This window comes from Podarcis erhardii (genome assembly GCF_964252035.2).
Source record: "Podarcis erhardii genome assembly, chromosome: 7".
Classification (NCBI taxonomy): domain Eukaryota; kingdom Metazoa; phylum Chordata; class Lepidosauria; order Squamata; family Lacertidae; genus Podarcis; species Podarcis erhardii.
Window position 1 is genome coordinate 54,549,829 of NC_138511.1, and position 25,135 is coordinate 54,574,963.

The window sequence follows — 25,135 nt, forward strand, 5'->3', positions numbered from 1 at the left end:
CAGTGACTGGGGCACCCGTCTTCTTTCCCACTGGCTGGCTGCAGAAGAATATCAGATTCCATGTAGGCAAGCTCAGACTGCTTTTTGCTCAGAACCAATGGGCAGAAGGGATGTGGTCAAGCATGAGGAAGTTTTTACAAGTTTTGCAGGCTTTTGGACTTAAAAATAAATACGCCTCCAAGTCCTGTGAAATAAATGGGTGTGTGTGCACCAGTGCTTCTCAAGCATTTTAGATTGAATTGGGACCCACCTGTAAAAATTTCCACTTGACCTATGCTTTCTAGGCATGGGTCTGAGTGGTTTACCCCCACTCCTTTCCAAGGGGAAAACTGCTCTTTAGTGGCAGATCAGAAGAAATGGCAATCCAGGGGAAACCCAAATTGCTGTTTGCCCTAAAGAGCGCTAAAGAGTTGTTTTTCCAGGGGAAAGCAGCAGGGCAATAGGAAGTGTGGATAAGCTGTAAATTCTCCTTTCAAACCCCATCATCCTTCCTGAAACAGTCCATACAAGTAAGGACAAATTCCAATTCCTTCACATCTTCAATAGTATTTACTCATGGCACAGAGCAGAAGTGGGGGACATGTCATGCTTTTTCTGGGGTAGTTGGTCCACCTTTTGTCGCCCCCCCCCCCACTCAGCTCTCACCTGTGGCTCCTAGAAGCTGTCAGCATGCAACAGTAGCCACACCCTGGGAAACAGCTTCGACTGGCCGGCTAAACCAGGTGAGAGTAGCCGATGGATGGTAGCCGATTACAACCCAGGGAGGTAGACTAGTATTTCCTTTTCCTTTCTTTTCTTTTTTTACAATCAGGTAGTATATAAATTTTAGGGGGGGGGGGAATAAAATAAATAATTTTCAGAAAACTAGAAGGGATGTTGGGAGTGCAGTGGCAGCAACTGTGAGAGGTCTCTGACTTGCACCAAGCTCAGGACTATCAGAAACTAGCCCAGGCCAGGAGAAAACCAGGCTGGCAATAATACTATTAGTAATAGCATGTATGCATAGAGGTGGTAGCCTGTTTCCTTTAGGAGGTGTGCTAAAATAAAAAAAATACCTCTAATTCCCTTATGGGATATATAGAGCTCGTATAGAGTCCTTAGATGGAGTTCCCTATCGGTTGGAGAGAAAAAGCAGAGGACAAGAAGTGTATATTGAAAAGCAAAGCGGCTTTATTAAAGAGAAAATAAACTGTTGCAACAGGGTCCCCACTCACCACACGCAGGAGGGAGGAGAACCCCAAACAAAAGAAAAACAGAAGTTTATACCTTCCAATCCACAGGTGGACCTTCCCACAACCTATCCAGCCAGAGTGTAAGTCATACATCAGAAATACGTTATAGAACGGGGTACATCAGTTACAGATAAGTTTCACAGGATGCAGGTAAGTCTTTGACACCTCATTGAGCACTCAGTACAGTGATACCTCGGGTTACAGACGCTTCAGGTTACAGACTCCGCTGAGAAATAGTACCTCGGGTTAAGAACTTTGCTTCAGGATGAGAACAGAAATTGTGCTCCGGCAGCAGCGGGAGGCCCCATTAGCTAAAGTGGTGCTTCAGGTTAAGAACAGTTTCAGGTTAAAAATGAACAAATTAAGTTCTTAACCTGAGGTACCACTGTATTTAACATTTATATGTGTGGGACACACCCTTAGTAATGTGAAGAGGAAGTATTGAAAGAGCAACAAAGGGAATCTAGGGCTTGGGGTTTTGGCTTAACAGCGTATAGACTTAACTCATTCCCTTACCCTTTGTCTGCATAATAAACCTTATTGTTTTATCAGTTTTTGTCTCTCTCTGTATACTGTGTAAATCACATAAGGCATTATGTGATGTACTGTATAGGGAAAACACTGCTTGAAGGTTCCTGAATGAGCTTCCGCCATCCATTGAATAAATGGCTTGACATTTGTGGATTGGTGTTATTCATTATAGACAGTTTCTGTCTTCTTACAACAGGTGTGAATGCCATTACTTCAACGCAGGGGAGATTTCTGAGCAAGGCTGAACTTCAACCCAGAGGCTAAAACAGCTGTGCCCCCAAAGGACGGCTTGCCCCAGACAGCCTATCCAGGATGAGTGTGCAGTTGCTACTCTTGATGGGTAGAAAATCTGCTTGGCATGCATACTTATGGTACGGGAAAGGGAAGATTCATAGAAGCTTTTACAACCATATAATCAGGAAATCATTAATGAGAGTATGGGAGAGATATAAAGACTTATTGGAACAAAAGACTCTGTGGTGGCTTTCACCACATGAAGCATTACTGCTCAAACCACTTGGAAAGAAAGGAAAATGGCTCACATATGTTGATTTATTAAAGGACCATGATGGAAAATGGAAATTAAGAGATTATGATGAGATCAAAGACCACTTTCAGAGTTGGTTACATTATCAACAACTACATGAAACATATAAAGAAGACTGTAAGAAGGATTTAGTTATACTAGATCTAGGTTTATTGCAGTCATTAAGAGTCGTCAACAGGCTCATCACAGCTATCTGCCAATCACCCATTCCCACAACCCTTCTGAGTAATAATAATAATAATAATAAATTTTATTTATATCCCGCCCTCCCCAGCCGAAGCCGGGCTCAGGGCGGCTAACAACACTAAAACAGTACAACATTATAAAACATTATAAAAATGAATTAAAATCAAAATTGATGGCAACCATAAACTAAAGTTTTGTCAAGATTGCCAAAGGAGGGAGTCAGGCTGCGCCCTGACCAAAGGCCAGGTGGAACAGCTCTGTCTTGCAGGCCCTGCGGAAAGATGTCAAGTCCTGCAGGGCCCTTGTCTCTTGTGACAGAGTGTTCCACCAGGTTGGAGCCGCAGCCAAAAAAGCCCTGGCTCTAGTTGAGGCCAGCCTAACCTCTCTGTGGCTTGGGACCTTCAAGGTGTTTTTATTTGAAGATCGTAAGTTCCTCTGTAGGGCATACCAGGAGAGGCGGTCCCGTAGGTACGAGGGCCCTAGGCCGTATAGGGCTTTGAAGGTTAAAACCAGCACCTTAAACCTGATCCTGTACTCCACCGGGAGCCAGTGCAGCTGGTATAGCACCGGATGAATGTGATCTCTAAGCGAAGACCCCGTAAGGAGTCTCGCTGCGGCATTTTGCACCCACTGGAGTTTCTGGGTCAGTCTCAAGGGCAGCCCCACGTAGAGCGAGTTACAATAATCCAGTCTGGAGGTGACCGTCGCGTGGATCACAGTGGCTAGGTCAGGGCGAGAGAGGTAAGGAGCCAACTGCTTAGCTTGGCGGAGATGAAAAAATGCCGCCTTTGTTATAGCTGCAATCTGCGCCTCCATGGAGAGGGAGGTATCGAAGATTACACCCAAACTCTTAACGGACGGTGCTGGCACTAATTGCACCCCCGCAAGAGATGGGAGTTGCCCCCTCAATCCCATATCGCCCCATCCCAGCCAGAGGACCTCTGTCTTCGAAGGATTTAACTTCAACCGGCTCCCACGTAACCATCCAGCCACAGCCTCCAAGCATCTGATCAGTGTGTCTGGGGCCGAGTCCGGGTGGCCGTCCATCAACAGATAGAGTTGGGTGTCATCAGCATACTGATGGCAGCCCAGCCCAAAACTCCGGACAAGCTGGGCGAGGGGGCGCATAAAGATGTTAAAAAGCATCGGGGAGAGTATTGCACCCTGGGGCACACCACACACCAAGGAGTGGCAGGATGACAATTCCCCCCCCAAGCGCCACCCTCTGTCCCCGACCAGAGAGAAACGAGCGCAGCCATTGAAGGACTGTGCCCTGGATCCCCACGTCGGCAAGGCGGTGGTCCAGGAGTTCGTGATCGACCATGTCGAAGGCTGCTGACAGGTCTAGAAGAATCAGCAGCCCCGACCCGCCTCGATCCAGCTGCCTGCGGAGATCATCTGTTAGGGCGACCAGAGCCGTCTCGGTCCCATGACCAGCGCGGAAGCCAGACTGGAATGGATCCAGAGCCGATGGAGTAATACCCCTCCCCACCTTCTCACTATATAGAAGGGTCTGGTGACTTCTGTTTCAGTGTTTCTGAAGAAGTGTGCATGCACACGAAAGCTCATACCTAGAACTAACTTAGTTGGTCTTTAAGGTGCTACTGGAAGGAATTTTTTGTTTAGGTTTCAAACGGAAGTGATTGAAGGGAAAGTGAAACTACTGAAGGCCGCATATAACATACTATTAGAATGGGAGACAAAAGATGAAGAGGTAAAATCAGTTATGATTAAATGGGCACAAGATGTAGGTCACAACATTATGATGGAAGACTGGGTTAAATTATGGAAAACTGACTAAGGAAAAGGAGGGAACATTTTATCATATGTGGTGGGATTGTAAAGTAATTAAAAAATTTTGGGAAATGATATACAATGAATTGAAGAAAATGTTCCATTTAACATTTGTTTAAAAACCCGAGGCATTTTTGTTGGGGATTGTAGGGAAAGACCTGCCCAAATAGTTGAAAAACATCTTCATGTATGCGACAACGGCTGCGAGAGTTCTGGTAGCACAAGGATGGAAGACTGAAGAAACTCCAACTAAAGAATCATGGCAAGAAAAATTGTTTGTTTGTTTTTTTTTAAATAATTTTTATTAACTGGCCAATCACATCAAATTAAATCACATTGCATAAATTCCAAATTACAAAGCCAAATTTTTAAATTTTGTTGGGGGAACCCATACTTCAAGATCCAAAGGGGGATTCAGATCATCTTCTTATTACTGCGTTAATGTCCAAATCAGTCCCAATCAGTCCAGACAAAGTTCATAATTCTATCCAGTCTTATCTTGGTGTTTCCACATCATATCTTGTTCATATAATTTCTCTTTTTCCTTTACGATCTCTTCTGTTAGTCTCCTTAAACCGATAAGCAAATATAATAATCCTGTGTGGATTTCCTTTTCCTCCAAACTAAGTCCAGATGGTTTCCATATATCTCCTTCGTAGATAACATCGCTCTTTCCATCATAAATTAGGCATTTGTCACTCTTAAGTCCCACCAAGAAGTTGATTTCTCTCTTTCTCCTCCCAGACCCAAGAGCTCCAACAATGCCTCCCAAAATGGCGATGGCATTTTTAACTGCATCATTCCAAAACTCTTGGCTTTCCAGCTTCATCTTGAAACATTGCTTTGGTTCGGAAGTTTATCTCCACACAGCCTTAAATCTACAGCTTAAGTCCTTAATTTCTGACTCATTAGGGGAGGGGATTCTTGTTTAATCACATAAAAAAAGGAAAGGCAGGTTTTTCCCCCTCCCCCCTCAGTCATTTGTCGTACCGTATCTTGACGTATCTTTTCATATTTTATTCTTGTCTTGTTATCAGAGATCTCTTCTGTCAGCAGTCTTTACTCCCCCTTTTTCCTTGAAGTATGTGCAATTTATCTTGTCCAAATTGTTTCTTTTGAAGATTCTTGCAACTAGCGGCGCGGATCAGGGACGGCATCCAGGAGTGCCGAGATCCCACAGGAGGACTTTGTGCCTAGTGCCCCCACCCCCACAAATTTGGGGGTGGTATAGGGCACAGCAGGCAAGGGCTGTCCCCCCACAATCCTGGGGGGGTTAAGGAGGCTAATTACCCCCATCATAGCCTCCAAATTACCTCGTGTAGGTCGGAGAGATGTTATTGTCAGCCATCTTCCGATGCACCACCTAGTGGCCCCCCCATGGCAAGAAAAATTGATGGACTATGCAGAACTGGCAAAACTGACACATAATCTACAAAATAAGGATAACTGTGACTTTAAGGATGAATGGGAACCTTTCACAAAGTATTTGAGGATGCAACAAAGTGAACTGGACTCCTTGGCAGGTTTTGAATAAACATTCACAATTTTTTTACTGATAAAAATAAGCTAAACAGTTGGAGGATCTATACAACTCTGTAACATGCAGAAAATAGCATTATTTGAGAAACCAAAGACTGGAACTGAGGGAAGTCAGGGGGTGGGGTGGGGGGAATGGGTTTTATGGGGGGAGGGGAAATGGGGGGGGGAAATAAGGATATGTTTTTGGAAAATATCTTTTGTTATAATGTTGAATAAAATTTATTTTTTAAAAAAAGAAAATCTGCAGCCACCAAGAGCAGCTGGATGAAGAGAAGGGGAACCCTGCACCTCCTCTGCGGGACAACAAGGTCTTCTCCTTTGAAGAAGGAGCAAGTGGAGGTGGGGCTGTGTTGCCAAGTCAGGTCTTTTCCTCCACCAAACTGAAAACAGACACAATTTGCAAACTTGAAATGGGATCTATCAGTTGGCATCAACAGGCATTTCTAGATACAACAGAAACAAGCAAGCAAGTGAGAAAGAAATGGAAGCGGGCAACTCAGGAAGTTCACGTAGCTTTATCTGTGTTTTATTGCCATTGCAGACTTCATGGAGGGGATGGATGGATGGAGGCCCATGATTTGTGACTCGTTTTCTCACCAAGGAACAACACGCCCTTTCCAGTCAATGAAAGACCCTGAGTCTTTTTCAGTGACAGCAGAAAGCACTTTCAAGATCCCACTGCAACTCTCACTCACTGTAGTTGGGACCTATGAAATTGAGAGGGAACAGTTAGAAACGCCACGGGAATTACTAGGGAATCTGCCTTTCCCCTGGTTGACAGGGCTGACTACCTGTTCTGTTCTATCAGTCTCTCACCCTCATGAGCACAGGGACAGACCTTGTCATAAACTGCCACACAACGGAATTCATGAACATGTGCAAGCGAGAAGGCCCTGGCATCTCCTCTCCAATCCCAGAGCTGCTCACCAGCGCCACCTGCTGCTGCGCCGGCTTCCAACTTTTGTGTTATACTATTTGATTGAATTTTTTTGTTTTGTTTTAGATATGTACGAATGACCCCCGCTAGTTTGTCCCTCCTATTTACCTCTTTCTCACTTCCTTAAGAAATTATCTATATATTAAAGAATCATACAAATGTTTCCCAATGCATAGGTTGAATTAACCAAGTTTATACCCTCTCCGTCTGCACAAGGAACATGCTGTTGGGGTTCATTGATTGAGCTGGCCTTTTGCAGTCTAAAAGAGGGCATTCTTCCACTTCAAGGTATTACTATTATTTATTGAATTTATACACACTCGCAGGTCTTAGGGCAGTTTACAGAAGTACAACCAGATTAAGGTGCAGCTGGAGCTAAAAGTGAGTGTTACACCTGCCCAAGAAAGACCTCAGCAATGGATTTGAGGCTGCAAATGTGGAGCCCCCAGGAAGACTCCCTGATACTCCCTGGCCTTCCATTACAGAGACTTCCTCTAAGGGGAAAATCACTAAAATGCCTGAACATCCAAGGCATTTTAATGGGTGGATCTGGCCTCACTTACCAGACATGTCCCCATGGAAGTTTTCACCCAGCCAGGGTGGATGGAGATGCAAAGGATCCCCAACGGACCATACTCCAAGGACTGGCACCTGGTCAGCATGTTCACAGCAGTCTGAGGGCAAGAGGTTCCATGAGAAGAGGGCACATCAGGTGTGAGGTGTTCCAGGTAGAGGGCCCTTAAAGACTCAGGAGCACCAGGGTCCAGTTGCCCTGATAATTACACAAAAAGGTGGTGTCCAAGGTCTGGTTGCCCCCCCCCAAGTGTTTAGGATTAGGGAGGATGCACACACAGGGCACCTGTGCTGCCTGGAGAAGTTCAGAGCATATCCAGCTTAAAAGCAGCACTCAGGTAGCAGCAGCAGCAGGAGGAGAAGCTGGCCACTCTCTGGCAGCCAGAGCACAGAAGGCTGGGTTGTTAAATGCTGAACCTCTGAGTGTGGCCAAGAAGTGGTGAGTTCACCATTCAGAATTATTATTTCATTTATTTAAACAACAACACCATTATCAATGACATTGCATTGTTTGTTTGGGTAATGTAATGGTGGTGCAATTGATAATGACTGTATATGATTTTATCATATCACCATTACCATTACGTCACCCAAATAAATAATGAAAGGTAGATGACACGGTATATCTACACAAACATAAATTTTATACTGTTTCTGGGCATTATAATTCCCGTTGCCACTAAAAATTCAGGCCTTGAGGAGCTACCCCAGTGGACTGTTGTCATGAGGGTGAAGTCGCATGAAAACCCTGGTGCAGAATAAGTTTAAAAGTGGATCTCATCAACATCACATTTTCCAACACATCCACTAGGCTCTGACGTTTACCCTACATAAGAACTCGAAATTTCATGACTTGGCTAATTCACAAACCACTTGGAATCTGGTGCTTCCTTTAGACTAACTGGTGTGGGCTGCTGTTTTGGACTAGCTGCATCTTCCACATCTTAATCATACTTCAAACATTAGGAGCACACAGCCTTGAAAGGTACCTTGCTGCAGCGGTAGGAGATGACTTGAGAGAGGCCCCATCCAGCCATTTTCTCCAGAGAGCCAAAGTCACTGGCTAAGTTGACGATGCTTGCCTTGCTGCAGCTCAGCCCTTCTTGGAGGCTTCTTTGGGCAGCAACCTTCAGCAAGGGCAAGAAGGCCTGGGAGAAACCAGCACAACTGGGCTCATTAGATGGAAGGAAGATCCCAGGCGATGGACAGCTACTCAGAGAAGCCATTTCTAGTGGCAGGAAAGTATCGAAGGAAGGACTGGAAAGGGGGAAGTGTGGAAATGAGGAGGAGAAGGGGCAGAACAGCAGCCTTGACATCTCTGAGTTTGGGCTCGTCTTTCTCCTTGCATGCTTTCATCTTCCTGTTTAGGGTCACTGTCAGACAACCCATCACATTGTCGTAATTATTGTCTCATTCACACAAACAGTAACACAGGAAGCTGTCTTCTATTGAGTCAGACCATTGGTTCATCTAACTCAGTACTGTCTACACTGTCTGGCAGCAGTTCTCCAGGGTTTCAGATAGGAGTCTCTCTTTAGCCTTCCCTGGAGATGCCAAATGATTGAACCTGGAAATTCTGCATGCAAGGCAGATACTCCATCACTGAGCTGCAGCCCTTAATGTTAATAATAATAATAATAATAATAATAATAATAATAATAATAATACCATTGATATATTATATAATTTTAATTTTAACATTATTATTTGCACACACACATATAGTGTATATGCATATATATTTTCCTTAAAAAAACTTATTTAGAAAATAACTCTTTGGTACAAACCCCCTATCTGATGTTTAAAAATGGACCTCATCAATGTCAACAAACTTCCCTTGTCAGATCCTAGGAAGACACTTGCAGGGTTTGAGGGGCGGCGGCGTTGTAATGAAGTACCCTTCTCCGATGATCCATTGAAACCTCAAGTTCCCTCAGTCCTTGCCTGGTTGTTTTATCCCCATAGTCCAGAACAGACTTAACCTAAATCAAATCCACCTCAGCACCACTGCCCTATTGCCACCAAAGTCCAAGTGTCTTCCTTGTGACCAGGATCCTGGGCCCATCTGTCCTGAGCAGACTCTTGGGGCCATGTTTGCCTTGAGCAGACTTGGTCTAAGATGAAGAAGTCTCACATATCTGTCACTAGGACTTCTGTGGCTCTTGGGAGAGGTAACAGCTTCACAGGACCGTTTCCTTCCTGCACCTGCTCTCACTTTCATCATGTAACTTCTGGAAGGTTCCAGAGAAATGAAGAGTTTGCCCCCCCCCCCAACCTGGCACATCCTCACCTGACTGACTTGCAAGGTTCCCACAGTGTTTGTGTTGTACAGGGCGGACATGTTCTTGGCTGTTTCATTAGCCAAGTGGGTAAACTTGACCAAAATGGCAGCATTGTTAATTAGCAATGTCAGGCCATTTTCTTTGACGTGCTCCTCGACTCTCTGCACAACAGCCTCAATGCTCTTCAGATCTCGGATATCTGCTTGAAGAAAAGGGATAGTGATGAGCAAGCCCTGTTGATTGATTTAGCTAACTAGCCCTGTCTTAGCAACAGTGGCTGTCCAAGATACCAGAAGATACCAGAGACCAACTTGGGACCTTCTGCAGGCAAAGTAGATGTTCTCATGTTGAGCTATGGCTCCTCAGTTTAGCACACTACACTGCTTTGCCTGCTTGATGAAGCCATCAGATGACCATTTCACCACAAATTCACCACAGGATCAGACTGGCTGGACCAATGGTTGGAGCTGGTAGAAGGAAGTTTCTTAAGTTCCTGTGTTTAAGCTCTCAGCCAATTTCTGGGAGGCTTGCACTCATGCATCAGCCACAAGAGCAGTAGAGCATTCTGGCAAGTTTTTATTTCTGGCTAGTGTTCCACAGTGCCAGTGCTCCCTGGGAACACCTCTATTCAGGTGGGGATGAAACTATATGTGATGCCAACAACAAGATGAAGACAGTAAGTGAGAATTTGCAGGGGAAATGTGTAAAATTTTGCATCCATCAGCAGTGTTAGCAGGATGAAAACATACATACCTAACTGTAGCACCACCAGGTTTGGATGTTGCAGAGCCAGCTTTTTCAACTTCTACAAAAAAAAGAGGAAAAAAGCATTTCTGAAACCCCCTTTTTTACACCAAAATGATGAGACCCAGTGGAGGATATTAGTGCAGAAGTGGCCACATCCCAAGCATCCAAAGTTTCCCTTGCTATGTCATCTATTCCTCCATAATCTGCCATCCTAATGTGACCTCCTAATATTTTGGACTACAATTCCCAGATGACAACTGCAGTCCTAAACAGCTGGAATACTGAGGGGATGCCTCATTCTGTATCTTTGGAGCAATTGCTTCTCCTGTGCAAATGGAATTGCACAGAACTGGAACTATGTGACAGCCCCCATGAAACTGCGTGAGGCTTCCAGTGGCTTCTTTCCTCTCCTTGATATTACTGCCCCATATTTCTGCTTGTGCAATGGATAGGACCAGCCTTACCTTCCCATTAGGTCCTTCAGGATCCAGACTGGTGGCAAACACCCACTCTGGTGGGTTTGGCTTCATCAGGAACTGGGTGACAAGTCCCAGGCCAATCCCCTGATTGGATCCTGTCACTAGAACACTCTGGACATGAAATTTATCCATGGCTGTTGGTTCGCAGGCTTCAGAATTCTTCTTATATAGCACCTGTGTTCTAGGATGACTCAAAAGAATGCACAACATTTTAACACAGCAGTGTGTACATTTGAACTGCCTTACAAGAAAATTCTCCGGAAGCATCTTCCTCAGTGACTCATGAAAGATGCTTTCCAATTAAATCTAACTGGTAGGCATTGTGAAGAAGCTTTGAAGTTAACCTGAGCAAGGCCCAGCCCGGTGTGTGCAAAGTCCAATGTTTATGTGACCTGAGATTTGTAAGACAGATGATACGATACGATACGATGCGATGCGATACGATACGATACGATACGATACGATACGATACGATACGATACGATACGATACGATACGATACAATACAATACAATACAATACAATACAATACAATACAATACAATACTCTTTATTGTCATTGTCCCGTACAGAACAACGAAATTGAAAAAAATCTACATAAGACATTAAAAAACCAACAAGCTGCTACCCCAGCCATCCCAACCCCGTTAGCCCCCTAAAAACTCTGATACCCCATTTTTAAATACAATATACTTCCACAGAGACTCCTTACACAGCGTTTAAAATCAAAATCGCATTTGGATAGAAACTATTTCTCAGGCAGCTAGTCCTAGTCTTTATAACCCTGTTCCTTCTTCCAGAAGGCAGAAGCTGACAGAGATCATTTCCAGGACGTGCACTATCCTGCGCTATCTCTGCAGCTTTCTTATGGCACCTGGAAGCATAGATTTGATCCAAGGTGGGAAGAGTGCACCCAATTTATTCTCTCCACAGTCTTTACAACCCTGGATAGCATTGCTTTTTCTCTGACCGTGCAGCTCCCAAACCACACACAGAGACCATAAGTTAATACACTCTCAACAGTACAATGGTAAAATGCCATCAACAGGTCCTTTGAGAGATTGTTTTTCCGGAGGTTTCTCAGAAAATATAACCTCTGCTGTGCTCTCTTCATCAGGTCTTTGCTGTTTTTGCCCCAGGTTAGGTCATCTCTCAACTCCATTCCCAGAAATCGAAACACCAAGACCTGTTCCACGCACTTCCCCTCAATAATAAGTGGCTGAATATTCTATTTACATTTCCTAAAGTCCACAATAATCTCTTTTGTTTTCTTTCAGTTAAGGAGTAAGTTGTTTTTCCTGCACCACTCCCCCAACTGCTCAACTTCCTTCCTATAGGTTGCCTCCCCCTCTCCAGCCATGATTAAACCAACCACCATTGTATCATCTGCAAACTTAATGATCTTATTACTGGGGTATTTGGGGGCACAGTCAGCTGTATAGAGCATATATAAAAGTGGACTCAACACGCACCTCTGCGGCATCCCCGTATTCATGCTGAGATCGGCAGAGATGTAGGAACCCATCTTGACCTGTTGGGAATGGTTTGATAGAAAATCTAATGAGTAAGACAGATAAGAAAAGGGGCATGTCAAGGAAATGGGGCAGTGTCTACTAAAATGCTATGTTAGGAATGTACGGTAATCACCAATAAGAGCATATGAACTGAACAAGCTCATACTTCTGTGAAATGTAACCAATCAATTTAAAATTCTTTGTCTCAGAGTGCTAAGAAAGGGTATAAAAGATTTTGGTACTGTGCCATTTGCATCTCATGACCCGCACCATACCTTGGAAAGACCAGGGGATCCTAATGCAGCAGTGAAATAAGTATCAACCTCCTGGGTGCTTTTGCTTTATGGAAGTGGTCTCTGTCTATTCGTATTAGTCCCACCTGGAGACGGACAAGGCAGTGTGGAGTTTTTCCACAGCAGCAGGTTCCTTCAGAATTCAAGCACAGTTTCTCCAGACACAGTAAGAACTAAGTCAAGGCTGACTACCCAAATAACTTCAAGTTTCTAGGCCACAACTCAAGACCAAACACTGCAAGTATTCTTAGCTCAGAATTGGACTGCTTTAGGGACTGAATAATGGAATCCTTTCAAGTCCTTTCCTGACCCTTGGGCTGAGTGGATGTCATCTAATTACCCTGCTAGCCTGCTTAGATGGTTGGTGAGCAATCCAGGGGTTGGCATTGTTTAATTCTACTCACTGCACACCTTCCATTGTGAAGGGCAAAACACCAAGCCAGGCATAAAGCCCCAAAGTGCTTTTTTTGGTAAAATTATTAAGCATCCCTGAAGTTACATCACTGACTGCCACCCACTTTTATTCACCTTTACTTGGAAATAAACCAATGGGCACAAAGGGAGTTGCCCCAAGTCACTTTGACAGGCAGGACTGGCGCCTTAGTTGGCACCCATTTATTACTCCGCGGCTGCTATACAGCTTTTAAAAAGGCTATTCTGGTTGCTAGTGAAAAGGACTAAAAGCTTAGAGTTGTGTGTGTGTGTTGTAGGCCATCTAGGAATCCAGCCCCTAGCCTGATGCAGGAAGTCCCCATTGGGTATTTGTCCTCTTCTATGTGACTGTTCCATTCACCCTTTGGAGAGGACTTTCAGATTCCCCCCTCTGCCTTCTCTTCTCCAGAGTTAGCATCCCAACTTCCTTCCGCCTCTCCTCATGAGACATGTCTGCAATCTTGTTTGGGGAAAAGGTGACTATTGGAATACAAAACATCCCAAGGGCACAACAAATTCTTCCAGCTGGTGAGCGACTGGCACATGCCCATTATCTAGTATTGATTGGACAACAGATGAGTGAGCTTGCAAATGCAGCAGCTTCACTATCCTGGCTAAAGGATACATGCTCTGGTTACCACTGACAAGGCAGATAGGATCTCAGCCGCCATACTAGATGGAGCTGGTTTACAGCTGCCCTGTGGCTCCTAGAAGCAGCCACATCCTTGGAATGGCTTCTACTGGCTGGCTAAACCAAGTTAGCGTAGCCGAGGGGTCTTAAACTTGGTGAGTTAGGGACTTCCTCTGTGTGAAAAGAAAGGCGGACTGAACAGATGAGACTAATAGTGGGTCCACCTACACAATAAACCCTACAGAATCTGGAGGGGAGTCCCTAAGATGGTTGGATGGCACCTTGTACACCTCCTTCTGGCAACTCCTGCAGCCAAGCCAATGCCAAACATATTGCTCTGCTTTCCTTTGGACCACATCAGTGAGACCAAGGACCTCCATACACACTACCCAGGCTTGCTCCTCAGGGAGGTCACTTTGGCGCTGCTAACACAGAGATTTGACTCCACCCCCGGAGGTGCACTCCATTGACTCTCAAGACAGACAAATGTCAACAATCAACAACACCAATATTAGATACAGGAGTACCTTACTGGTACAGGAGATCTCCAGATTAACCAAGAGGCACCAGACTATGGAACAAATGAGGCTCAGACTGCTGAGCCTTTGGTCATTTTGATTTGATTTGATGCTGGGGATTATTACTGGTAACTGATGTGGCGATTTTATAAAGCCTGGGAAGGAAGAGTGAGAAAAGACAAAAGACGAAATACCAGGAAGGTGAGTAAAAACAAACAAACCCAAGAACCAATGAGCCCAGTTTAAGGGAGTCCCACTCTACTTGGAAATCCTTTGGGGAAAAAAGTCCTAAGTAGTTTAAGATACAAGAGGGAAAAGTGGTAAGAGAAAATCTGCCAGTGGCAGGTGATACTTAAATTCAAAACAAAGAGACAGTGAGAACAAAGGAGCAGCGCTGCCTAGTTGTAGGAGGGGAAATGACTTGATATGTGGTTGGGACTTACAACATTTTCCCTTTATGGCTGTATAGACTGTATGTCATTAGCTGCCCTGGCTTCTTTGCAATGGTATTTTTTTAATTACATAAAATTGCTTACCTGTGTTAACTTACTAACCTGGGGCCAGACACTTTGATGCACTAGAGCAGACTGTCTGGGGACAGAGATACAGGCGGTGCCCCTAGGTAGGAGGAAGATTGCCCAATGCAGGAGACAAACCCCTGGAGGAACATGGCACAAAAAAGCAGGACTGTCAGCAGCCATGCTGTGTCTCTGGAGCTACAAAATTGATTCCATGCAAGTACAGCGGTTGCAGACCTCAGAAAACACCAAGGTGGCAGTGGAAGGTACAGTGCAGAGAACGATTCCTGCCACTCTCCAGAGAAGGAAAAGACATGTGGTGATGACAGGTGACTCCCTACAGAGGGGGACAGAGGCAGGAGTGGAACTCTAACTCTGCCAGGAATGTAAGATCCAACCAATTCCTCCATTGACTCACTGACAATTTCATTTCCCAGAAGGTGGAATAAACAACAAAGGGATCATCTCTCTTGGATCTGGTCCTCATCAGAAGGGAGAAACCGACGAGGTGAAAGTATAGGGAACCTTGGGAGGAAGTGATCATGTCCTCTTGGGTTTCATTATACACAGGCAAAGGAAAGCTGCTAAAATGTGGGCTGGGTGACGTAACTGTTAGATGGATTTGTAGCTGGTTGACTGACTGAACCCAACGTGTACTCATTAATGGTTCCTCATCATCATCCTGGGGGGAAAGTGACAAGTGGGGTTCTGCCCTGGGACAGTTGTTGTTCAGTGTCTTTATAAATGACTTGAATGAAGGAATTGAGGGAATGCTTAATAATAATAATAATAATAATAATAATAATAATAATAATAATTTATTTATACCCCATCCATCTGGCTGGGTTTCCCCGGTCACTCTGGGCAGCTTCCAACAAAAGATTAAAAATACATTAAAACATCAGACCTTAAAAACTTCCCTAAGCAGGGCTGCCTTCAGATGTCTTTTAAACATCAGATAGTTATTTATTTCTTTGGCATCTGACTGGAGGGCATTCCACAGGGTGGGCACCACTACTGAGAAGGCCCTCTGCCTGCTTATAAAATTGCAGGTGATGCCAAACTGGAAGGGGTAGCCAATGCCTCAGAAGACAGAAACAGGAGATTACCTTAACAGATTGGAAAACTGGGCCTAAACTAACAGAATGAATTTCAGTAGGGACAAATGTTAGATTCTACACTTAGGCAGCAATAACCAGCTGCACAAATATAAGATGGGGAACACCTGCCTTACTAGTAGTACACGTGAAAATGATCTAGGGATCTTAGTAAATCACAAGTTTAACACAAGTCAATTGTGTGATGGAACATGTGCAGAGGAGGGCAGCAATGATGATTAAGGGATGGGAAACCAAGCTTTATGAGGAACAGTTTAGGGAGCTGGGTATGTTTAATCTGGAAAAGAGCACACTGAGAGGACATATGATAGCGATCTGAAGGGCTGTCACATGGAGGATGCAGCAAGCTTGTTTTCTCCTGCTCCAGAATGTAGGACTCTAGCCAATGGCTTCATGTTACAAGAAAGGAGATTCTAACTGAACATCAGGAAGAACTTTCTGACAGTAAGAGCTGTTTGACAGTGGAACAGAGTCGCTCGTGAGGCCATGGACTTCCTTGGATGTTTTTAAGCAGAGATTGGATGGACATCTGTCATAGATACTGTAGTTGAGATTCCGACATTGTAGGGGTTTGGACTAGATGACCCTTAGGATCCCTTCCAGTTCTATGATTCTATGAGCTGCAGCAAGACCTCTCCAAACTGATCATATCGTCATCAACATCATCATCAAACACCCACTGCTAATGCTTTTCAGGGAAGATGGTGTGATCAGACCTATTTTTCAAATGCCTCAACATCATTCAGGCCACACCTGATCTTGACACATCTGGGTGATGCATCATTTTAAATAGTTTCTTGTTGCTGAAATTAAAGCTGCTCGTGTGTGATTACTCTGGTGCTGAGGCAACTTAATTTACATTTTGCAAACTTGCATAACCATGGATATCAGCTGAAGATGGGCAGTGTCTCTTATGGCCCAGATATCTCCACTCCACCCAAGTTCCTCCAGTCAGAGGAGAGAGAAACACAGAGAGAGACAGACGGACAGACAACATGGAAGATTTCAGAATTCAGAGCATATTGTTGACAGGAAGCGACCGGGGGATTGGCCTGGGCTTGGTGGAGCAATTTCTCCAGCTGCCATATCCACCTCAGCTCATCTTTGCCACCTGCCGGCATCCAGATGAACCTGAAGGACAGGTAAGCACCTGAAGATTGGGATGAAACAGTTGGACATTGGCCAATCCATCAATAGATGGCTTGTTTATACAGGGGAGGAAATTAATGAAATCGGGGTTCAAGCAGGCAGAGAGTGTTCCATTATTTGGAACGGCTACACTGGAGGAGCTAATGAGAAATGAGCAACATGGGAAGCTGCCTGGCACTGAAAGACCTATTGATCCATCTAGCTCAGTGTTGTTTACAATGGCAGTAATGGCTCTCCCGAGTTTCAGGCTTGGGAGTCTCTTCCAGCTCTTCTAGGAGATGTCATTGGGAACTGAACCTGGGACTTTCTGCATGCAAACCAGTGGCTCTAACCACTGAACTCTGGGCATTTTTGAATGGAATGGTTTTGAAATCTTCCAATGGGTGGGTGTTGCATGTGCATTCTTGAAGATATACCAAATAATCATTTTCCTGCATTGCATTCATGTTGTACAAGACTACACTGCAACAATAGGGATTCTGTTAATTAATATATACAACATTTATCTGCATTTGGTTCAAAAGCAGTTTGTGTTGGCTGAGCTAAGTACTGATGTGTTTTGGGTAGTTTTGGTTAAAAGTTAGAAGTTAAAATGGAGCCAGTGATGGGTGCAGTTGTAAAGCAGCAAAGCCACCGTCCCTTTCCATTGTAAAACTCTGCAAATTTGTAGTAGAAAGTGGCCGGTCACAGCTGCCACCTGTGACCCCATGCAGAACCTTCTCTGCGACGGAGTGAGCTCCCGTTGCTTGGTCCCAGCTCCTGCCAACCTAGCAGTTTGAAAGCACGCCAAAAAGTGCAAGTAGATAAATAGGCGGGAAAGTAAATGGTTTTTCCGTGAGTTGCTCTGGTTTCAGTGTTCCATTGCACCAGAAGCAGCTTAGTCATGCTGGCCACATGACCTGGAAAAACTGTCTGCAGACAAATGCCAGCTCCCTTGGCCTGTAAAGCCAATATAATAATAATAATAATAATAATAATAATAATAATAATAATAATAATTTATTATTTATACCCCGCCCAACTGGCTGAGTTTCCCCAGCCACTCTGGGTGGCTCCCAATCAGGTGTTAAAAACAGTACAGCGTTAAATATTAAAAACTTCCCTGAACAGGGCTGCCTTCAGATGTCTTTTAAAGGTAGGATAGCTGCTTATTTCCCTCACATCTGAAGGGAGCGTGTTCCACAGGGTGGGTGCCACTACCGAGAAGGCCCTCTGTCTGGTTCCCTGTAACTTTACTTCTCGCAATGAGGGAACCGCCAGAAGGCCCTCAGCGCTGGATCTCAGTGTCTGGGCTGAACAATGGGGGTGGAGACGCTCCTTCAGGTATTCAGGACCGAGGCCGTTTAGGGCTTTAAAGGTCAGCACCAACACTTTGAATTGTGCTTGGAAACGTACTGGGAGCCAATGCAGATCTCTCAGAACCGGTGTTATGTGGTCCCAGCGGCCACTCCCAGTCACCAGTCTAGCTGCCGCATTCTGGAATAATTGCAGTTTCCAGATCACCTTCAAAGGTAGCCCCATGTAGAGCGTGTTGCAGTAGTCCAAGCGGGAGATAACTAGAGCATGCACCACTCTGGCGAGACAGGCGGCGGACAGGTAGGGTCTTAGCCTGCGTACCAGGTAGAGCTGGTAGACAGCTGCCCTGGACACAGAATTAACCTGCGCCTCCATGGACAGCTGTGAGTCCAAAATGACTCCCAGGCTGCGCACCTGGTCCTTCAGGGGCACAGTTACCCCATTCAGGACCAGGGAATCCCCCACACCCGCCCGCCCCCTGTCCCCCAAAAACAGTACTTCTGTCCTGTCAGGATTCAACCTCAATCTGTTAGCTGCCATCCATCCTCCAACCGCCTCCAGGCACTCACACAGGACCTTCACTGCCTTCACTAGTTCTGATTTAAAGGAGAGGTAGAGCTGGGTGTCATCTGCATACTGATGAACACCCAGCCCAGCCCAATATAATAATAATAATAATAATAATAATAATAATAATAATAATAATAATAATAATAATATGGAAGCTGGGGCAGGGAGTAGGAGAAAATGTGACTTTGAAACTGGGCCTGATATAACGGGTGCCTGCTCCACTCCCTACACAAATGGAATGTGTAGGGATTCCATTTATCTCTTTCCCCCCCAAGACATAGCCCAGTTGCTTTTGAATTTTGGAGCAGGCGCTTACTAGGGACTAGCATGTAAAACTTGCCTGTTTTCTCAAACTGATTTCTCTTTCTCCAGGTATTAAAGGAAATGGCTCGCAAGTATTCAAATGTCTCAACTCTTGTTCTACTTCAGCTGGGTATGTACCTACCATGAACTATAATAGCCTTACACTGCCCTTCCCATTGGCAATCCATTTCTTGTTGCTCCTCGTCTTTCCAAACTCCTCCACCTCTTCCAAAGAACGCAGGGAGCAGATAACAATTCCCATCTTTATTCTTCACAACGCTCTGAGGCAGGCTATCATAAGGTAAAAAAAGGTAAAGGACTGCTGGACGGTTAAGACCAGTCAAAGGCAAAAATGGGGTGAGGCGCTCATCTTGCTTTCAGGCCGAGGGAGCTGGCGTTTGTCCACAGACAACTTTCCGGGTCATGCAGCCAGCATGTCTAAACCACTTCTGGCGCAACGGAACACTGTGACGGAAGCCAGAGCGCACGGAAATGCCATTTACCTTCCCACTGCAGCGGTACCCATTTATCTACTGTATTTTTCGTCCTTTGGAACACACCAGACCATAGGCGGGGGAGAACAGAGAGCAGGTTGGGGATCAGCTTAAAGGCTGCGCGCAGCGCCCCATCTCGCTGTTTTGGCCTTGGGGACAGCAGGCAGCTATCTGCAAGCCTTGGGAGCCCAGCGGGAACTCCCGCCGGGCTCCGCAGGCTTGCGGATAGCTGCCCTAAGCCTGGGGTGTGCAGTGCCACGCTCCCCAGGCTTCGGGCTCCAGGCACCGACCCCTCTCGCTCTCCAGGCTTCAGCATAAGCCTGCATTCGCTCCATAGGACACACACACATTTCCCTTTCATTTTTGGAGGGGGAAAAGTGCGTCCTATAGAGCGAAAAATATGGTACTTGCACTGGCATGCTTTCAAACTGCTAGGTTGGCAGGAGCTGGGACAGAGCAACGGGAGCTCACCCCATCACGGGGATTCAAACCGTCGACCTTCCAATCAGCAAGCCCAAGAGGCTCAGTGGTCTAGACCACAGCGCCACCCGCTAGGGTAAGAGACAGCGGCCAAAGAGAGATTTGAATTCAGTTCTTACCTTTATACCTTTGCCATTCTCCTTAACCCTATCCTGGTTCTCCACAACTGCAGAATTACCACAGCAATATTTTGCTTTTTGCCACGGGAAGGAGCAGAGTGGCAGCAGCTGGCAAACTTATTAAATTCTTTTGATTTAGATGTCACAGATCCTCACAGCATCAAGGAAGCTACCAAGAAAGTGGAAGAGCGTGTGGCAGGCTGTGGTCTCAACCTGCTAATAAATAATGCTGCCATGGCTTGTGAAACAACTCTGAGCTCTGAGAACGCCCAGAACATGATGTCCCTATATACCACCAACACGATTGGGCCCATGCTGGTGTGTCAGGTGAGGAAAGAGTTGGCTAAAACCCTTGCAAGGCCACCAGTCCTACTCATAAGCCAGTTCTCCAGCTCTGGGCCTCTTCCCACTCAGAGGAAGCAGCAGGAAGCTGGTCTCCAGCTAATTTGAAAAGAATGGAGGAAAGAATTGAGGCTTCTTAGCAGGAGAGAGAATGAGAGGGGTGGGGGCCTGTAGGGTGAAGCACAACAATGGATGATGGGTGCTGCTTCTCTCTCCCTTTACAGGCCTTCTTGCCTTTGCTCAAAATGGCAGCTCAGCAAAGCAGGCATGGCGGGATGAGCTGCAGCAAAGCCGCCGTGGTCAACATGTCCAGCAGCTATGGCTCCATTTCACTCGTTGATGGGTGGGAGTGGAGGCAAGACGTCAGCTACCGCTGCAGCAAGGTGGGAAAGGAGGGGGAGAGGCTGGACTCCTGCTAAGGAGCCCTGAAGTTCCACTTCTGGAGGATGTGGGGAGGAGAGAGAGGGAGGGAGGGAGAGAGAGAAGGTCTTTAGGCCAAGTGAAAGATGAGTGGGGCACAGGGTGAATCTGAGGCACACTGTACTGTCTATGAGGACACATAGGTTTGTTTATTTAATGTATTTATAGGCGCCTAAGGTAGATTACAATTTCAAAACACTAAAGCAAATAAATGATATAAAATGCAGAGAATGGCAGAGGCCTCTCAGGCCGACTGGGAGCTAATGAGATGGGTGCTCCCTGGAGCCTGGGATCCATCACTTCTACCTTTGCTCAGGGCACACAGGGTTTTCTTTAGCAGCCCCATGGGAGGCAAAGAGCTTGCTAGGTTTTATGAGGTAGATGATGGGCTACAATTAACTATATTTTATTCCCCTACAGACCCACGGGGGGGCGGTGTTAACAGACAATAGGTTCAGCTTACCACTTGTGCTTAAAAGTACAGGCTGAACAGACTTTAAATCCCATTTTATGCAGTTTAATTGAAAGCATTATGCTGATTTCCCCCCTTTGTTACTGGATAGTAAAGATAGAGAAGATTTTTAGTTGCTGCGGTTAGTTCGCCTACTACCCGTGTTTCCTGTGTTTCCTTAATTCCCCATTTTCTCTCTCATACTCACTTCCGCATGCACTGTTCCTGGCGATCCTGGGATCTCTTGACTGGTTGTTTAAGGCCGGCCCGATCGAGCTTTGCTTCCTCTCGTTAGACCCACTGGAACTCGTTATTTCTGGACTCTGGGATCGCTGGAGGACTGGTGGCGCCTCCTGGCAAATAGCCTGGTGCGCGCTGGATCACCAGTCCTTCCTCGCCCCCAGAATCTGGGCAACTGAAACTCCTGCCTGGCTCGCCAAATTGTTATAAGAAAAAACGGCTCCTTTTTCCTTATGGGGTACCCAAGAGCCCATATAGAGACCTTTTGTAGGTTCTCTATTGATAGGAGAAAATAACAGAGGCCAACCAGAGAATATTGAGAAGCAAAGCAGCTAGTAAGCCTGATCTTTATTAACTGTTGCAACAGGGTGCTCACAACCACACACTGGAGGCAGGAGGGACCAAGAACTCCTATATAGACTTTTGAAATTCCCCACCCTGGAGCTCAAGACCACCCCCAGAAACATCATACATACATCACAGGAAGGGTGTAGCCCAAAGACCTACCCCAATACATCATAGAGAAGGGGCCGGCAGGAAACCTGTTGATGGGTTTACCTGGCTGTTAATGGGTTTACCCGGAGAGCCTGGCTAGTCTTTTGTGGTGATAACTACTTACGGTAATTCCTGAATCCAGGTCACAGGCTCACCCTATTCATATCTTAAATGTGCTCCATGGCCTGAGAGCCACAAGATGCTTGTAGACGGCTGGAACCAGCCAGGGCATGAAAGCAGGCAACAACGTAACCCCCTCTTGCAGCCTCAAACTTGGCTAGGCATCCCTTGAACCAATAGGTCCCAACTCTCCTGCCCCAATTGACTGTGCTTCTGCCTCTGCAGGCAGCTCTGAACATGCTGATGCGCTGCCAGTCTCTCGGGTATGGCCCCTATGGGATCCTGTGTGTCTCCATCCACCCTGGAGGAGTGAAGACCCACCTTGGAGTAGAGCAGGTAGGCACCAGCCCAAGTGATAATGGAATGGGGTGGGGGGCACATGGCACTGTGGATTTCAGCCTGACCACCTCCAAAGAAGAATCCTCAGGGCCCACTTCTGAGCAACGATATAGGGTGGATTTTGATGTGCCTGCAGGGAGGTCAGACCCTCCTGGACTTCGCTACCTTAGTCACAGAGAGGATGCACAGAAAGGGGAGGGGAGTGAATTCTACAACCCTCAGGGGAAGCCTTGTGTACCCATTGGATGAAAAAGGCACAAGCTTTCACATACAGACCAGTTAAGCTGTTGTGGGAGCTTGGAAAGAGGCACTTAGGGAATATTAATAAGCGAGAGCAGCACCCACACATGATCATCCTTACTTTCCTGGACTGCACAGTCACTGGCGGGAGGTCACAGATGAGGTCAGCCTCATCCAGGTCAACGGCAGCAGGGGAAACGCAGTCTGCAAGGTTTCCATGCAGCAGTTCCCTCTGAGCACCTTTTGAGTGGACCTCACCCCCCCCCCAATGACAGCGTTTTGGGGCCTGCTGGTCAGATTCCAAGATGTAAATGTCTCCATGGGATGAGGCTGAGGTGAGAGTTGAACAAAAATTCAGGTTCATCATTAATGCAATCAAGGAGCTGGATCCCCTGGTTTCCTTGGCGTGCTCCTTCACATCATCTGTAGCTGCTGTTGACACCTATGGACGGGTTAAGAAATGCTGCCCAACCAGAATGGCATCTGGTTAACACCCATAGGCAGCATAAAGCAGGGGAGGGTGGAGGCATCCCATGACTCAGGAAGGAGGCAAGTAGGAGGGGGGAGGAGATGGTCTATTTCCTTGTTGAAGGCCACTTTCCCATAGAGTCATCTGTCAGGGGCCAGAGGGTGGTACTGGGCAGAGCCAGAACCAGAAGTAGGTGGGGCTTTCCCTTTCCACATGAAACAAGGCCAAAAGGGCTGCCGGTTGCCCTCTTCCTCTGCCCCACCAGGAACACAAGCAGGGAACCATGTAGAGTTGGGCTGTTTTGCGAGAGCTCTGGGAGCCATTGTGACCAAGGGGAGCAGGGCTGTGCTGCAGCCCCATGGAAACGTACGGCAGGGTCTCTCCCAGCCCCACTAGGCAAGTTCATGTATCAGAGGAAGGAGCTGTAAGAGCCAGGGGTGAAACATAGCTGCTTCTTTCTGAGAAGCAGTGGTGCAGCACAGCCTCCTACCAGTTCCCAAGCAGAAAGAGGGAGGCTGAAATTGTGAAATTGGGCTCAGTTTATACCTTGAAGCAAAGTTTAGCTTGCATTTTTGGGGGGAGGGGGACACACCACAATTTCCCAAGGCGCCTCCTTCCACCTGTCTCAATAATTCCATGCCCTCCACCCAGGCTGGTGTGGTGCCACACCCCAGCCTTCAGCTCCGCCCCCAATCCCATTTGCAGCCCTTCACCCCCACATCCTTTGCCTCGTCCCTTGCCTCGCAAGGCTACTTCAGCATGCACAGGGCAATGGGCTGGCACTCCTGAAGGAAGGCTGCTTTGTCAGATTCTTGCAGCAGGCACGTCCCCAGGAGGTGCCAGCCTTGCTTCTGCGAATGCCAGGAACCTCTGTGGAGCTGCTGGTAGAACAGATGGCAGCTTTTGGCCACTTAATAATGCAGCATGATGTCGGTTTTTTGTTCCAGGGAGTCTTGAGTGTGGCCTCCAGCACAAGAGGGATCATCCAAGTGCTTTCCCGCCTCTCTGACCAGGACAACGGAACCTTTTTAGACTGGGAAGGAAAAACTGTCCCTTGGTGAGGAAGAGAATACAAAGGCAGAAGATGAGGGCCTTCCAGAAGTCCTGAGGGGGATGCCAGATTCACACAGGAGATGGGAAGAGCCACAGTTTGGGGTCTTCAGCTACTCAGGGTGCAAAGCAATAAAAGGAGCTCTTGGATTAGACTTTGGTAGTAGTTTGTTGACCTTCTGGGTGCTGTCTCCTTCACTAGCAAATTGCTAAAGCCAGCTACAAAACTGCCCAACCTCTCATCTATAGAAAGCCCCCCCCCCCAAACTGGTAAAATCTTGACCTAGACCAGAGATGGCTGAAGTTCTCAAGCCTTAAAGCCAGGTAACTATATCTATATATACATGGGACGCGGGTGGCGCTGTGGGTAAAACCTCAGCGCCTAGGACTTGCTGATCGCATGGTTGGCGGTTCGAATCCCCGCGGCGGGGTGCGCTCCCGTCGTCAGTCCCAGCGCCTGCCAACCTAGCAGTTCGAAAGCACCCTTGGGTGCAAGTAGATAAATAGGGACCGCTTACCAGCAGGAAGGTAAACGGCGTTCCGTGTGCTGCGCTGGCTCGCCAGATGCAGCTTGTCACGCTGGCCACGTGACCCGGAAGTGTCTGCGGACAGCGCTGGCTCCCGGCCTATAGAGTGAGATGAGCGCACCACCCTAGAGTCTGGCAAGACTGGCCCGTACGGGCAGGG

The 25,135-nt window shown here is 46.5% G+C and overlaps 2 protein-coding genes across 13 annotated transcripts; one reads left to right on the top strand and one right to left on the bottom strand.

Annotated features, from left to right (window-relative positions):
• Window positions 1–6,325: 6,325 nt before the first annotated feature.
• LOC309347364 (C-signal-like) lies at window positions 6,326–20,422 on the bottom strand. Of its 12 annotated transcripts, none has more exons than XM_081871894.1 (9): window positions 20,283–20,422; window positions 14,790–14,893; window positions 12,320–12,404; window positions 10,833–11,028; window positions 10,375–10,426; window positions 9,630–9,820; window positions 8,329–8,487; window positions 7,330–7,440; window positions 6,326–6,536 (listed from the first exon to the last, which is right to left on the bottom strand). In XM_081871894.1, the coding sequence occupies exons 3-9, from the start codon at window positions 12,370–12,372 to the stop codon at window positions 6,423–6,425; spliced, it is 876 nt and encodes a 291-aa protein (XP_081728020.1). In that variant the 5' UTR covers window positions 12,373–12,404; window positions 14,790–14,893; window positions 20,283–20,422; the 3' UTR covers window positions 6,326–6,422. The 12 variants fall into 12 exon arrangements, with proteins under 12 accessions (XP_081728020.1, XP_081728017.1, XP_081728019.1 ...); XM_081871891.1 differs by having other exon boundaries at window positions 10,833–11,037; XM_081871893.1 differs by having other exon boundaries at window positions 14,772–14,893.
• LOC309347365 (C-signal-like) lies at window positions 16,340–24,603 on the top strand. The gene is made up of 6 exons (XM_081871896.1): window positions 16,340–17,013; window positions 19,259–19,319; window positions 20,422–20,609; window positions 20,849–21,007; window positions 22,576–22,686; window positions 24,346–24,603. Exons 1-6 carry the CDS (start codon window positions 16,867–16,869, stop codon window positions 24,457–24,459), a joined length of 780 nt encoding a protein of 259 aa, XP_081728022.1. The 5' UTR covers window positions 16,340–16,866; the 3' UTR covers window positions 24,460–24,603.
• The last annotated feature ends 532 nt before the right edge of the window (window positions 24,604–25,135 follow it).

Coding starts and splice junctions, on each gene's coding strand:
- LOC309347364 (XM_081871888.1), bottom strand. CDS start 11,114: ATGCTTCCGGAGAATTTTCTTGTAAGGCAGTTCAAATGTACACACTGC. Junction 7,441..8,328: donor TCTCCTACCGCTGCAGCAAG/GTACCTTTCAAG, acceptor TCTTGCCCTCAG/ACTGCTGTGAACATGCTGAC. Junction 6,537..7,329: donor CTTCCATGGGGACATGTCTG/GTAAGTGAGGCC, acceptor TCAATTTCATAG/GTCCCAACTACAGTGAGTGA.
- LOC309347365 (XM_081871896.1), top strand. CDS start 16,867: ATGGAAGATTTCAGAATTCAGAGCATATTGTTGACAGGAAGCGACCGG. Junction 20,610..20,848: donor GGCCCATGCTGGTGTGTCAG/GTGAGGAAAGAG, acceptor CTCCCTTTACAG/GCCTTCTTGCCTTTGCTCAA. Junction 21,008..22,575: donor TCAGCTACCGCTGCAGCAAG/GTGGGAAAGGAG, acceptor CTGCCTCTGCAG/GCAGCTCTGAACATGCTGAT.